Source organism: Saccostrea echinata, unplaced genomic scaffold (genome assembly GCF_033153115.1).
Source record: "Saccostrea echinata isolate AGI-Se365-2 ecotype Australia unplaced genomic scaffold, CSIRO_AGI_Sech_v1 ptg000047l, whole genome shotgun sequence".
Lineage (NCBI taxonomy): Eukaryota > Metazoa > Mollusca > Bivalvia > Ostreida > Ostreidae > Saccostrea > Saccostrea echinata.
Genome location: NW_026889796.1, coordinates 10687021 through 10704151, shown reverse-complemented (window position 1 = coordinate 10704151; position 17131 = coordinate 10687021). Strand labels below are relative to the sequence as shown.

General features: G+C 33.6%; 2 protein-coding genes across 8 annotated transcripts in view; both read left to right on the top strand.

The window, feature by feature from the left end:
• Positions 1 to 10954, top strand: part of LOC133202441 (methyltransferase-like protein 27) — a 43888-nt gene extending 32934 nt beyond the window's left edge. For 3 of the 7 annotated variants that reach the window (XM_061338261.1, XM_061338264.1, XM_061338262.1), the window contains exons 2-6: positions 6999 to 7157; positions 7507 to 7635; positions 7889 to 8024; positions 8968 to 9060; positions 10150 to 10953. In XM_061338261.1, the coding sequence (XP_061194245.1) occupies positions 6999 to 7157; positions 7507 to 7635; positions 7889 to 8024; positions 8968 to 9060; positions 10150 to 10334 (702 nt within the window). In that variant the 3' untranslated portion in view covers positions 10335 to 10953. Of the gene's footprint in view, positions 1 to 6493; positions 6758 to 6993; positions 7158 to 7506; positions 7636 to 7888; positions 8025 to 8967; positions 9061 to 10149 lie in introns of those variants that run through there. The other 4 variants (XM_061338263.1, XM_061338265.1, XM_061338267.1 and 1 more) reach the window with 4 other exon arrangements.
• Positions 1 to 17131, top strand: part of LOC133202578 (uncharacterized) — a 122894-nt gene that overhangs the window by 73578 nt on the left and 32185 nt on the right. The window lies entirely within an intron of this gene.

Genomic DNA, 17131 nt, shown 5'->3' with positions numbered 1-17131 from the left:
TTAGTAGTTAAATTTCTACAAAGTCTTACATTTTGTGAATAATACATGAGTTAGGAAATTAAGCTTGCGGAATAATATATTGGGAAATAAACACAAACGACATGTAATTATTTATTTTTAGAAATTGTATTGAAAAATAATGACTCTACCGTGTCTTCTGTGCTACCCCAGCAGTGTTTGTCGTGTGATTTAAAACTTGTCAGACAACCATATAAATTAGATTCAATAAAATGAAATATATGGAGATAACGAACAGTATTCAAGCTCAAAAGTCCATTATACAATACAAAATAGGAGCAGAGCAAACACGGACCTCCAAACATCAGAGGTGGGATCAGGTGCCATGGAGGAGTGAGCATCCCCTGCCGACCGGTCACACCCGCCGTGTGCTCCTTGTCATCATCGGGAAATAACGGAAAAATCCGTAGGCAATTCAGTGTGTAAATAATAGCCTAACAATTAGTGTGAAAAACGTCAGTCAGCATTTGACTCAATGATCAATTGTATTTTGACAAGGTCATTGTATCGACCATAGAACTTACGAAATGATGACTTTAAACGAGACAGCTGATATTCTTGTTTCATCAACTTATTCGTCAATAATTTACCTCGTTTTAGAAATTGTACATACGAAGAGCATGCTCTTGCGTATCGAATCAACTGAGAGATATATACCCCGTATGCAGGTGATGAAGGTATATTGCTGCATAAGTAAGGGAAGTTGACGATTGAAAAGTTAAAGTCATCACGTTTATCATAAAGTTTGGTTGTTAGATTACCATTAACGTCTTTTTCAAGTAAAATATCCAAATATGAAACAGATGTGTCAGACTCTGTGGTATCTTTAATCACAAGTTCACAAGGATATATCGGATCGACATAAGATTGGAAATAGCCATTGTTAATTGACAATACGTCGTCGATATATCTAAATGTCGAGTTGAAGGCCACAGCAAGTGTTTTCTTCTTTTCACGTACAAGATTTTGGACAAATTCTGCTTCATATGAATACGAAAAAAAGGTCTGCTAATAACGGGGCGCAATTGGTACCCATGGGAATTCCAATAGATTGTTGGAAGACCTGGTCTCCAAAAACCACATAGATATTGTCAATCAGAAACTCAAGCATCTTTTTAATGTCAACTTCAGAGTACTTGTGTGAACAATCAGAATGTTTTTTAACAAAATAATTTTGCAAATGACCAATGACAAGGTAAGTATATTTACGAGTTCCATTTTTATTGAAAAAGCAGCTGTCAATGATATCAAAAAGCCTGGACTTTAATTTATCGTGGGGAATGGTTGTGAACAAAGTTGAAAAGTCGTAAGTTTTTAAGCTGTTGATTTTGGTAAAATCTTGTGATTCAAATTTTCCAAAAGTTCCTTGGAATTTTTAAGTATCACATCTGATTTACACCACTTCTCGAATATATTGTTGCACAGTACTCTTGAAGTTTCTCCTTCACCACTGTTAATATCTTAGTGAGGAGTAAAGATAGAGGCTTGGTTGAACATTTACTGGAACCATCTATGTATCTTTGTTTGTAAGGATTTTTATGAAGTTTCGGAATCCAATATAAATATGGTAATTCAAATTCATTTTGGTTGTTTGGAATATTAAAAATATTCAAAACTGACATATGATTTTGAAGAATTTCTTCCTTAGAAAGGGAAATATGAGTATAAGTTGGATTACCACTTGTAGAATCAAATCCAAGTTCCTCTAAAATACATTTAATATAATGAGCCTTACAAACAAAGACAATGTTGTTACCTGCTTTGTCAGCAGGGACCAGTACGTACTGATCATGTAATCTATCTAATTCTTTTTTCACTTCTGGATTATTGAATACAGAAGGATAGATGGTTTTCATATTGCCTCTCAATCTTTTAATGCGCGATCTTAACATACATCTGATACATTTAATCCATTCTGACAAAGTGTCAAGGTCTTCTTTTTCATGTCTTGTCCATTGCCTGGCGTAGTCCTCTACAGAATCCATAATATTTATGAAATTCTTACGCCAGTTGAAGGATCTGGGTTCCCTAAATTTAGGACCTTTTAAAATTAGTGATCTAAGGTCCTCATTATTAACTATATTTACTATATATATAAATCCCCAAGATACTGATGTACATGTAACACTAACTGACATTATGCACCGTTGTTTAAATTTTTTGCTGTTACAGAAAGTTGCACGGGATACCCGATTTCGCGGATTCAATGATACCCTGATATCGGGGACTATACGCGATTTCACGGATAATACCCGATTTCGAGTATACTCTCCATCCTGATTAAGGCTACATTACAATTACATGTATATATATCTAGATCAACATACAATATCATTAGGCCTTGCTATTATTATTTATTGTACCCATAAGTTAGTTTAGCAATTAGAATTCTTATATCATGGTGAACAATTTACATGTGTCTAGATAAAAGAAATGTTTTTCAATACAGCTTAGAAACTTTCTTAGATATCTGTTAGAAACACAAGCGTATCTTGCACGTATTTCAGGTTTTTTTTAAGGACAGCAACTTTATCTGTATTCAGATCGTCATGTACGTTTAAATTTTTTAAGCAACTTCTGTATATATGTCCATGTTTAAAAAGTAATGAATAGAAAAAAAATCAAGCCTCGCTGTCAGATTATATTGAGGACGCTGGGTTTAACTTTTTTAAAAATCTTAACGGGAATTAATTTTGCTCACGTCAGATAAGCTTTTTAGCACTGAAAGTTGATACTTGTTAATAAGTATAGATCGTGCTCTTGTAAGTCACGACAATGGTGGCAAGCAAACTGTCTATAAAGAACGGGAAAAAAAGATAAAATCAATGAAGGAAGAAAACAATTAATGCTTTGTTGTTTTTTTAAAGATAATGTAATGTAGATCTGATAAAACGAAAAAAAAAAGAAAAAAAATCTTAATCCTGTTAAGGCATTGGTTGCAAAATGACGTACATAGGCCATACACAAAATTACAACATATGTTTGGGGGGGGGGGGGGAATTACAAAGCATTTTTATGGCTAATTACAGTTTCTTACGGTTGACTAAATCTTGGCAACCAACCAATTTTATTTGATACACGTACATGTATAATCTGTTGATTGATCTGATGGTCGTCTGTGTCCGTTTTATACTTGTTGGACAGTACTTTCTCCCGATTTTCATCAAGGAAGTTTATTACAATTTAAGTTTGGGGTAAACGATGATAAATTACATATACATTGTACATATTTTTGATTTCATGAGAAGGACATGTGTACAAAATAACCCCCTCCCCTTTTTTCGCAACATGTTAAAATTTTCCTTGGATGAAACACACGTATTATCCTTACTTATACCATTTGGAAGGAAAAATTTCGCTTTGTAGCAGATCAAAATTTAAATGTATAAGTTTTATTTCTCCAACGGACATGCAGTGTATTATAGTTTTTGAAAGGGGAATACGGGTGGAAAGAATAATTGATAAGCAAAAGAAAAGAACATTCAAAAAAGCCTGAAAATGTTTGAACAAAATTTTTAAAAAAAAAATAAATTAAAACTGCCCTATTTCTTGGCAGGAGAATATAATCTTTCTAATTAGTACATCGACGATAGATGTGAGTGAAAATTCAAATGAATATACATTGTACTCTAAATATTTCAGCAATGTGTAGGCAAAATTTTATCCACTAGTGAAACAACTATCATTGAATGGGTGTGGGCTAAGTGATATGTTGCATGTCACGTGTTTTTTCATATTATGTTGTCTGGTATGGTATTTTCTGGTGATATAATATGGCATGGCGTAGTGTTTATGAAGATATACAATATAATTCCTTTATAGAGTATGGTTGGTGCTTTTTGGCGGTGATTTTCTATCAATAGTATTTGCATAATAGTGCTTTACATGTATGATTACTGTTTATAAATCTACCATTAAAGCAATATGAGCTGCAACTTTGATGTCGGGGAATTTTTGTTGCAAATTTGTAATTAACTACTAGTATTTCAATGACAGAAGAAAGAACGTTTATACACTTCTGTTGTTTATATTTGCGATGGAAGAACTATTTATAAACTTTAATTAAAGCAAAATTACATTACTGTCGTCTTGTACAACATTGATTTCTTAAATAATACTACACATTCCCCTGTACAGAAATCTTTCTTCTGGAAAAAAATTAATACTTTTTTTCAGTCTAATTGATCCTAAATGTTTAAATAACATACAGATTTATCATAACAGCACGTTTTAAAAGCAAAATAAAATGCTCAGAAATGCAGCTCATATTGCTTTAAATAATGGATGTGGTAAGTTGATATCTGATGATATATTTTTTTCATTAATGGTTGAATAGTGTATTGCTTTTTGATCATTCATTTTTGTCATTGGTGGTTGTAAGGTGAGGTGTTTTCTGGTGATATTATTCTGTCATCAATGGTTTATATATATATATATATATATATATATATATATATATATATATATATATATATATATATATATATATATATATATATATATATATATATATATATATATATATATATATATATATATATGCATCGTTTTATATATATCATTTGTCAATTTTAAAGAAAATATAATAAATAAAAATAAAAAGATATAACCGTCATTTTTACATAACTGATCGGAATCAAATGACATAGGACTGACATTTAGAACAATTGTAATAACAAACTAAAACCATTGTTTAAGTAATATTTTGTCTACATTTTAATATACTTCTCAATGTCACTGATTTATAATCATTGACCAACGATTTCATCACATGATAAAAAAGACAAGGAAAAGGGCAGGGTATGCGTATACAACGATAAGGTAAGAATGTGATTTGTCTTGCTTGAAATTAACATGTTATATTTTTATTTAATATTGACACTCAAATTACCTTCTACAAAACAAACCAAAATACATGTCCTGGTTTACTCATTACTTGTGCAGACTCTATTACTAAGGAATTGCCTAGTTTACTCGTTAGTTTACTCGTTACGTTGGTAGACTCTATTACTATAAGGAATTGCCTAGTTTACTCGTTACGTTGGTAGACTCTATTACTATAAGGAATTGCCTAGTTTACTTGTTACGTTGGCCTTACTAAGTAATTGCCTAGTTTACTCGTTAGTTTACTCGTTACGTTGGTAGACTCTATTACTATAAGTAATTGCCTAGTTAACTCGTTAGTTTACTCGTTACGTTGGTAGACTCTATTACTATAAGGAATTGCCTAGTTTACTCGTTACGTTGGTAGACTCTATAACTATAAGGAATTGCCTAGTTTACTTGTTACGTTGGCCTTACTAAGTAATTGCCTAGTTTACTCGTTAGTTTACTCGTTACGTTGGTAGACTCTATTACTATAAGTAATTGCCTAGTTAACTCGTTAGTTTACTCGTTACCTTGGTAGACTCTATTACTAAGGAATTGCCTGGTTTACTCGTTACGTTTGCAGATTCTAATACCTAAGAATTGCCTAGTTTACTCATTACGTTGGAAGACTCTTAGTCTAATACCTATAAGATTTTAATTCTTCATAAAGCAGCAGATTATTACTGAGAAAATAGGATGATAAAAAATTGCATTACATGTAAATGAATCGGTATTAAATGAAATTCAATACCTTTGATGTTCTTGATCCAAGTTTGTGGATAAGTCCGGATTCCCCCTGGTATTGATTTTCAGTTTTTAAATTTATATATTAAGGTAATCGACCCCTCCTCCCCCATTAGAAAATACGGACCCCTGGTAAAATATCATTTATATATGTGTGTGTGAAGGAAAGGGACTTGTTCTAACACCACTCCTTTTGAAATAGTTTTTTTTTTAATTATTTTATTTCGTTTTCATTTCTTTTTCTGTCGATGTTGTCGCCTTGGATTTCAAAATACACAAACTTTACACCAGATTTTTGTTGTTGTTTTTTTCATACGTCAGAATTCATGTTATGTTGTTCTATCATAAACTGGCTGCAGTTCTCTGCAGCTCAATATTTAGATGGTTGTTCAACGCTATTTTTTTTAATCAGACCATTGAGCTACAAACCTGCAGCGTAAATGAAAGTGACATTCTAGATGATCGAAGTGGATAATTTTTATGAAATAAATACGCTTTTTTGAACAAAATGAGACTTTTTAATTCTATTCACGAATTTAATCATTTCTGGAATCTTTGTTCAACACACGCTCGTGCATTGTTTTGGTCTTTGTACATGTTGTAAAGGTAGAATTGTCGAGGTCGCTTAACTGCATTGTAATTGATTTCTTAATTATTATTTTCTATTTTCTGTGTGATCCGGCTTTAGATTATTTAATAATCCACATCACTAACTCTGGAAGGAACGTCATCTGTTTCCCCCCTATTGAAATAAATACAAAGTTATGAACCATATATCACCTGAAATCACGTTTGAAAACAGACATTATACAAACCGTTTTACAAAATTCTCAGATTTCTCTTCCTCGAGTTCAGTATTATTTTCATGTTTTAAAAGCAAATTTGCTACAGTTTTAACAGAGAAATGTTTTATTCAACAAACAAATACGGATTTTATGAAACATTGTAATGCACATCAATGAAGGCAAAATCGGGAGGAAAATAAACTCCGCGTGGGGAAAATCCAGCCCCTTATCATGTTCCCATAATCAGCAAAAGAATTCGGATTTCTCTTCAGGAGTGTGGTATCTGCATCATGCATAGAAATTTAGTCTGTTCATTTGAAAGAATCGCAGAGGGCTCAAAAGTAGACTGTCTTTTTTGGAATTTATTGTATAACCAATATGTCTTATTAATAAGTGTATGTGTAAAAAATAAATTAGTATGGAAATACGAAAAGGTGAGTACAGTATAGAGATGGCAGGTTGACGAAGTCTGAATGAAATGTGATAATTGAAAGGATGGTGTCAAACATATTAATTCAGTTACTAGAATCTAAGTGACATTTTGAGACGCTCTGCTAAGATATATACGATGTGTTAGAACAGATAATGGCGGCGGAAAAGGCAAAGAAATTCCAGCAGGAGGGCAACCAGAGGGAAGTAGGTGCGTTCGCCAAGAATTATGGGGCTCACAGAGAGGGAATCACGATGAAAGAAGTGGCCAATTACTACACAGAGTGGGCGAATTCTAATAAATATGACGTGGTAATTAGTGGTTAATAGTCTGCCATTAGAAACTTTTTTCCCCAGGATTTTTGTTATAAGAAAAATACTGTTCATAAATTGTAATGCAACACTAGTATATAAAAAAAATCTTAGATGTTTGCGGAGTGTTAATAAAAACTTTAAGGAAGGACCTCTGACCCCATAATTAAATCATATTCAGAAAAATGTTGCCTTTAGACTTTTGTCAGAAAAAAATAGTTCCCACATAAAATTTTGAGTATTTCATTTTACTACTGTAAAATTAAATTTGAAGAATAACTCATATCTCAGACCGTAATTTACATTATATTAAAACCAGAATGACCTGTATGCCTTTTATTGTGTATAGGACCTGGGACCAGACCGATATCGTGGACCAAAGCTTGCTGCTGAGACTCTTTGTGACCTGATTTCGGAACATCGTGAAAGTGTTCGAATTTTAGACATTGCTTCTGGAACTGGATTTCTTGGACAAGAGGTTACACTTTGATTTTCTTTTTTCAACCATAATTAACTTGACTAATTCTTCCTACAGTAAGCATGGTCTTAAATTAAATTTAACAACTTTGAATTGGGAAGGTGCTGAACTTTTTTTTGGTAACATATTCGAGATTTCATTGCAAGACATCTCATTATATAAGATTTATCTTTGTAAGAAAAGATGTTTAAGTATATGCATAAAGAGTACTAGTATTGTTCTTTAATTAGTACAGTGCGTCCTTGCTTTGTAGCTCTGGGACAGGGGGTTTCGCTCAATCGACGGCTTAGACCCTTCAGAGGGAATGATTGAGGCGTCCAGGAAAAGAAATGTATATTCCAATCTCATCTGTGATTTCATGACTGAGAAAATGCTGAATATTCAAACAGGTACATGTGTTCATATCATATCATGAAAAGTATATGTGAATATTTACGATTATTTTGAATATTCTTAAATTTGGTGGAAAAAATTAATTAGTATCTATCTTAAGGAAGCTCTAAACCACAGGCACTTGTTTCGTATACGGGGCACCCCCTACTTATTTTTACCAGGTTGTCCCGTATACGAAACAAGTGCCTGAGCTCTAAACACTAAAATGAAAAAAAGGTTTTTTGGACTTTGAAAAAATTAAATTATATAAAGGTGTATACAAATTGAATTTATCTAGTTTATTTTCAACATAGGGTGCCGCACCTGCCATATTTCTCCTGGAAAAATGTTCAAAGACAATGAAGTATACATAGTTTTCATATGACAGATTTTTTCTCCGAGTTATTTCCCTTGGCCGCCATCTTGGTGGTCAACCTGATAATTTTTCCTCTTTGTCTTACCAAATCTAAGAGGGTGTAGCAGAAATATTTGGGGAAAAATCTTTATAGAATAAAAATTATGAAATAAAGGAGGCTTTAACAAATGTATATTTTTCAGAAAAACAATGCTTCTTACCCCTCAATGGCCAGTATAAAAAGTCAAAGTTGGTTGAATAATGAAGGAATATGAGCATGTTGACCTCCAATATGGCGACCAATGGAAAATAACTCTTGCTAATTTGGGCCTACTGACAACTATCTATTATAGCGAACAGAAATCACCGTTGTTTATTTACATTACGAAATTACCTGCAAATAACGTTTTCAGTTACTTTATCTAATATAATGCTAAGAATATTTTAATCTATTTCCAAATGCTTTATTTACTGAAAATTTCCCAGTTGTTCTATTTTACATCAAAGGGCAGAACACTCTAAGTACATAAATGTATCATGGAATTAGAACTCTTCAGTGAGCAGTGTTTAGAGCTTCCTTAAAATAACTTTTTTTTAAATTCTAGATACTTATGATGCCGCTGCGATTGCTGGTGGTATGGGAGAGGGTCACATTCCATGCAATGCTCTGTATGAGATGATTCGTATAGTAAAACCTGGTAAGTTGTTCTTTCTGATTTACAGCAAAGTCCGATTGGTGAGTTGCTGGTTAATAATAAAATCTTTTGAGTCACTATTACTGGTTTAAATTAAAACCTGATGAGTTTTTCTTTATGGTTTTTCAGTGGTGAAATCTGGTTTATAGTGTAAAGTTTTTTGTGACAATTATTTTAATCAGAAAATAAACATGGGATATGAAAGTGTAAGAATTTTCCGTAAGAATAAACAAACCTGGTAATCGGATTAAGGACAATGTAAACTACCAGGAAGTTTATCTATCTTGGGAAACAGCAGAGACATATAATATATTTTTGGAAACAGTAAAGGAACATTGCTAAAAATATTAAAGTTTATGTTTCAATTACAATTTATTTTATAAAATTCAAGGATTTTGTACATATTTATTGAATAACTTGTTTACTTGAATCTGATTTGTCTATTTCATATGTAAATGAGCATTATTTATTGTACATTATAAAATACGATCTACGGCGCTCTTCCAAAAAATGCCCCTATAGGATTAACTGTACGACTCACAACTCTCAGTTAAATAAACTCTTTGAAAACGACTATTTGTCTCATTGGCTTACAACAGTAAACTTTGTGAGTTGCTGTTTCTGAATTATAGTAAAACCTTGTGAAATGCTTTTTTTTTTTGTTTGTTTGTTTGTTTTTTTGTTTTTGTTTTTGTGGGGGGTTTTTTTGTTTGTTTGTTTGTTTGGTTTTTTTGTTTTTTGTTTTTTTTGTTTTTTGTTTTTTTTTTTTTTTTTTTTTTTTTTTTTGCTGGTTTAGAATCTGTTGAGTGTGCTCTTTCTTATTACATGTAATAACCAAATCAAAGAGCTCTATTGCAAAGTTTTTTAATAATTTTTTTTTTTCGGTTTAAATTGTAAAAATAGTGCTGTTTGTTTGTTGCTGTTTTTCCCGACACGTGATTTTGAGATTGAAAATGTTTGTGGCAATTCCAAGAGATGACATCGTCGTTTGATTTATGATATTTCCAAGTGGTTACATATTGTGACTGTCATCTTTGTTTTTATTTCCAGGTGGTTCCATTGTGATTGTCATCTTTGTTTTTTTACTTTCAGGCGGTTACATTGTCATTGTAATGAGAGAAGAATATCTAGAACATGTCCAGGATTATAAAGACAGACTAGAACCATTAATGAAAGAATTGGAGACTTCAGGCAAATGGAGGAAACTAGCGAGAAAAGTTGTATCAAATTACTTTCTCCAAAATAATGGTGTCATCTTTATATTTCAAAATTGCTAAACCTTATAGACTGTAAATTTCTTAAGTATGGAGGTATATTACTTGGTCCCGTTTTACATAAGAATTTATGACTAAAATCAAACTGTTATTTTTGGATATTACTTTCTTTTATTCGTGAATTTAAAAAGAATGAAGAACGATATATGTATGCATATAATTTTTAATAAAATCATTTATTTTATAGGATTTTACTATCAGGTAAATTTGTTGGTCTTATAGTCACAAGTTCTTTTGTAAAATGTACTACTTATTTTTCGTTTGAGTTTAAAAAAAACTGAGTTAACAGTAACAATATATTTGTTATTGTATAAAATGTATCTGGGGTATATATTTTACAGGTTTATATCAATAAAAATATGGTTGAATACGAGTATTTGTCATATCCACATTATGTTGTGCTGTAATGTAATAAACTGATCTCGATTTCAGTTGCCATGACAACAATAGCATATTTTCTTTGTACCTTATAAACCGCAGAAGTAGTCTTTGAGTATTTAATTGACACATCTCCATACCAACAATAAAGTACAGCGATACTTGTAATAAGCATGTACGTATGATCTGTTTGGGGGTTATTATATTTTCAGTATATTGATAACAATACCCGGCGATATTGAGAGGTCACTTAGAGGTCTATTGTGACGAACAGTAATTAATATTCTGTTTTGCACATGATAGCCATCAATTCCTTTGTGTGTGTGTGTCATTTACAGACAGGTAGACTGCCATATCGGCTAAGAGTTGTTTTATATATACTATTCTATATACTATAATGTTTATAATATTATATGAACATTACAGGCAGTAACTTTGTTTATAGTCTAATCTGCTCTCTAAATTTTCTACATGAAAATCAATACATTCAACCGGTCAACATTGAATTTCTTGCATGTAGATCCTTATTAACTTTATTAATAAAAAGATATCACGCAAGCAAAATCTTAGATACTACGTAAACGATTTTTCTTATAGACTAGCCTGTCTCGTGAACAAAGAATTAAAACAACGGCTGTACAAATTGCTAGGGTACGTTCAATAGAAGATAATTATGGTGACTTTTACCAACATCTGTCAGCTATATATTACGTAATTCGTGAAGTGATTTCAAACGAACGAAACTACCGAACATCAAATAGCAATAATTATAGTAAGAAACCAGGATATATGATAGGAATTCTGTCAGAAAATTGATAGTTAGATATTTTTAAAACTTTTTAAATTTCGAAGCGATCATCTGTTACATAATCCCAACTTATAATAGATTAAATAGCTATACTTAAGCGCATTCTGACCCCCAAAGACCTTAGAATCGGAAATCGTCATCTAATGAATGATGAAGGTGACGGAATCAGCGAGGTTTGCCGAATGCTTAGATTCGGAAATCGTCATCTGGCTGATCATGCCCACATACCATCTTTCCTCTTTGGAAATATTTTCTAGTATCTTATCTCTGATGAAATATCTTCTTATCACATATGAGAATATGTAGTATAGCAGAATGTATACGTTATATATGATTTTTTTTTTGGAATTTGTCACAAGCCCTGATTGTAATGGGGTTTTTGTTTGGTTTATGGTATTTCTTTAATTTGTCACATTCACCCACCCACCCTCACACCCACACCCTCTCTCTCCCACACACCCACACACCCACACTCTCTCAATCTCTCTCTCTCTCTCTCTCTCTCTCTCTCTCTCTCTCTCTCTCTCTCTCTCTCTCTCTCTCTCTCTCTCTCTCTCTCTCTCTCACACACACACACACACACACACACACACCCTCTCCCACTCACACACAAACACCCACACACACACACTCTCTCTCTCTCCCTCTCACACACACACTCACCCTCCCACTCACACCCTTACACACACACACACTCTCTCTCTCTCTCTCCCTCTCACACACACACTCACCCTCCCACTCACACACAAACACCCACACACACACACCCTCTCTCTCTCACACACACACTCACCCTCCCACCCACACACAAACACCCACACACACACACACTCTCTCTCTCTCCCTCTCACACACACACTCACCCTCCCACTCACACACAAACACCCACACACACACTCTCTCTATCTCTCCCTCTCACACACACACTCACCCTCCCACTCACACACATACACACACACACACACACCCTCACATACACACACACTTTAATAGCAGTACCTGTTCAAGAGCTACATCTTGATATGATTTTCAAGAAATTTTATCTATTTATTTATGTCATGTTGCAGATTTTATTTATAAAATGAAATATGTCAGAAACGACAACTTTTTTCATTGATTTTGTCGTTGCAGGTGTCACCTTGAGTCAAGGTCGTTATGTAGGTTCCAAGTACCTTTTACTAAAAAATAAATTGTAAGAAATTCATATAATGAGTACACAACAATTCTCATAATATGATTTTTTTATAAATCACTTCCGGTCTGGTAGATGGTCTAAACCCCCCCCCCCCCAACGAAAGCTGACTTTAGAGTAGGATTACCCCCCCCCCCCCGGAAAAATAACTCTAGATTAGGATTCCCCCCACAAAAACGGCTCCAGAGTAGAATTCCCCCATGGAAATCGCATTCTAGAGTCAACTTTCCGGTTTGAGGGGGTGTCATCCTTCCCTCCCATTAGAGCTATAGTTTTCATCCTCCCCTTTAAGTAATGCCCTGCATATCATTGTAAATTTCACTTCTGCCTACATTGAAAATCAGAATAATTTAATAAGAAAGATATTTACCTGGCGTAATTATTATGACCAACATTTGATTTACTTTAACAATAAATTAAGGTAATTTTAAAATTAGACTTAAGTCTTTAAAGTACACATTTTTAATCTCAATATTTAGTTATTGGATTTGGTGCTTTATGTTATATACACATTTAGATAATATATAAATGCAATGCACATCTTACAGCTCATTCAAGCGTTGATAGCTGTAATTTTTTTGCCCTTATCAGTCCCTGATCAAATAAAAGGGGGGGGGGAGGGTAGGTTGCAATTCCCCTATAGATTCTAGAACGCGAAAAATTCTCCTAAAAATTATACATCATGTATCCACATCCTATAAAAATATATTAAATTAATTGCTAGAACTTATATGAAATTATAAGGGGGATCCCACTCTGGTTGATAAAAAAGGGGGGATGACTCTAGAGTAGGATCCCACACCCACCCCACCCCGTGGAGAGTATGCTCTAGAGTAGGATCTCTCCCCCTTGGGGAAATCCTACTCTGGAGTAGAATTCTACCATGTGGAAATCCCACTCTAATACACCGGTATTTAGTCAACCATATAAATATATCTGGGTCAGCTTTGTGACATTCTGGCTCAATCCCACTGGGGTATATATATAATTGCTAAAGCAAAGGATAATGTGAGCTTCGGCCATATAGAGTGCTTATTGAAAATAGAGTTATGCTTCTTTACTTGTGGACAGATGGTATTTAGATCCGCTCACATATTGAAAGGATCTGATTTACATCAGATTGGAGATCAATCAAAGATAATCATGACTATGGTTACAGTCCTTGTTGTTTTAAGAAGCCTTTTCACATATCTACTCATTATCAATGAACTCGGAGTAAAGTTGAACGTATATATATCATTTTCTTTCTACAAAACACCACATGGTCCCGATAGTACAAACTGGTTTTCCTGAAGTCACTAGCAATGTTCGTCCAGATCTCATCGCATCTCCGCCCCTTATTAATTGCGAATTTTTTTTTTTTTTTTTTTTTTTTTTTTTTTTTTTTTTGGTGTTGTTTAGTAATGAGTTTAAATTTAAATTACTGCCCTGGTATTTAAAGTATTATTAAAGAAAAAATTGTTTATTTTGAAATCCATATAGAAAGTGATTATGAATTTCAAATAAAACATTTGCAATTTGTTATTCTTAATCGAAAATTAATATATATCAGAAAATAATATAAATCAAGATAACTTCTTTTCACCTTTGAGATTTGAATTACAATCATATTTTATTTATTGAGAAAAGGGGAAAAAGTAAGTATTTCATGTAAAGATATGGAAAGATCATTGTCCACTGAAGCCAACAACTTATTAATTTTGATAAGATTTTTTCTGCTGAGTAGGGTGTAATTGTTTTACCTATCAATATTTTGGGGTTTACCGATAACATCATAAATATTGACTTTGACACGTAAAATACAGACGCCAAGCAGAGCATGCGAGTGACAATTCTCGAAAATTAAACACGCTTAATCGTTTTTAAAAGCTCTCCACTTTTTAATGATCAAGAGTTCTTGAACGTCGAGCGTTGTACATTCCACATTTCTACTGAGAAAACACCGGGTGATCGGCATGTCTGAATGCAACTGTTTAGAATTAAAATTTTCGTCATTCATCCCTTTTGAGCCTCTATTGAACTTTTCCACATTCAAACTGGAGAGAAATTTGTTTCACTTCCCCTCACACACACACGATGTGTTAATGCTTTTTGTCGTCAAATGTCAATAAGAAAGGAATAAAAACGCCAATTCGGTGATCTTAATCAGGAAGGATTTCTGAAACGAAATTTGGAACCGCCGCGCAACATTCTCAATAAAACCATTGACAAAAAGGGTTAACGGCATTCTTTGTATGGAGTGACTGCATTTTGGATTGAAAACCGATATTAAACCCATTGGAAATTCCTTAAATGGCTTCTGAACACATGTTACTCGCACTATCCTATCCAAAACAAGGATTTTGTAAGTAATGACATTTCACTTTTTTGTTTCCTTTTGTTTTCCGACTACATTTTGTACTGTTTCTGTCCCTTAAGGAAGATTATTACATATGTAAAATTTCGAGAAAATAAAGTGTATAATATGATTAACATCTCTTCTCCTTTTGATCATAGTTCTGTGTATCAATTTGTTTCCAGCCCAAGGAAGCAGAAAATTTTAACTACTTCCATCTAAATTCTTAAACAGCACATTGAATCAAATATTTAATATCCATGTACCATATATTGACAAAAATTGATTCCATTTTTGCTGTGAGATTCCCTCCGTATGAATAATACATGAGATTTTAATTGTATTGACCATACCAATTCAGGGATTGAAAATGTATTGACAAAGACATGAAACACTTTGGGCTTTTCTTCCGTTATATAACAGTATTTTCCATTAAGCACCCCTTTTTGATATGAGTATCTACTTCATTAAAGACTGTATTAAAAGGAAATGATCGATGTGTTTGGATACATTAACTTTCTGAAAAGTTTTCTCCGGTGGTAAATATTTCATACAGAGAATTCTAAAGCTGGCATGCAGTTTGGTTGTATCCAGTTTGTCAATTTTTCAATACATCATTGATGTCAAAATTTCTCTAATCTTAAATCCTTTTTTTTCTGATATGCTTTTGGGTTGGCAAAACAAGCGTATATACAGTAAAGTAACTGCTTTTATTTAACAGGAAGCCATTCCAACGGCGTCTAAAGGTACGCTATGGTTCAGCGAAAAATAACTCAATTTCCTGTCGGTTCACATTAGACACTGTGGATAATCAGCTCGAAGAACAAAGAATGGTAAAAGACTAACTGTCAAACAGAAGGCCTTGTCCGTAGAAGTTTAGCGCTACAAAGGGAAGGAATATCGTGAAAGCTGAATGGGCGAGTGCCAGCTAGACAAATTTGATTTATAAAGCGGGAGAAGTTAACTGCATATCCCCACGTGCAGTATAACGCAAACCATCATACTACCCATACGAACTCAGGCAGAAGTTTGCGCAAACCATCTGCTTGCTTGATACCGAAACTGCAGCAAAGAGAATGGCGGAGCAATGGCACTTTGGAAGTCAACTCAACCTGCGTAGCGTGGAAATAAGTTGTCAACATGGTGATGTTAAAACCCAAGAGTAGCAGCTTCAATTCCTTGTGGTCTATCGTATGCTGTGTAATAGCTGTGGGAGTTCAATGTTTTATTTCCTACAGAAACAATTCCGATTACCAGGAATCTCTCAGAAACCAGTGGAATCGTGGCACTCCGTCAGGGGTCGGGGTAAAACTGGGACTCACTATTGTCTCCTTCATTGTTCTTCCATTTTTCATTTTATTTTAAGAAAGTCAGAGATCAGGGACACATCTTAATGTAAGTTTTAACTTTTGACTTTCCATCGAAGGCAGGGTATTACCGAGTTTTGACCTGGACAACTAGCTGGTACAAGCTACAGGTAGGTTGAGGAAACCCTTCGAGATCAAGGTAATATTATCAATACCAAATATATTCTGCATCTATCAATGGCAGATACGATTGCGGCGTATATTTAACAGGGATATTATATGGTACAAAGTACAGGTAGGTGGAAGAAAGCTCTGAGATCAGGGACATATCTTCATGTAAAAATTATCTAGTGACTTTCCATAAAAGGTAGGGTATTACCGAGCTTTGACCTGGACTATTAGCTGGTACAAGCTACAGGTAGGTTGGGGAAACCCTTTGAAATCAGGGTAATATTGTCAATACCAAATATATTCTGCATGTATCAATGGCAGGTAGGATTGTGGCGTATATTTAAAAGGGATATTATCTGGTACAAAGTACAGGTAGGTGGGCGAAAGCTCTGAGATCAGGGACATATCTTGATGTAAGTTTTAACTTTTGACTTTCCATAGAAGGTAGAGTATTACCGAGTTTTGACCTGGACTATTAGCTGGTACAAGCTACAGGTAGGTTGGGGAAACATTGCGAGATCAGTGTAATATTATTAATACCAAATATATTCTGCATATATCAATGGAATGCAGGATTGTGGCGTATTTAATAGGGATAATATCTGGTTC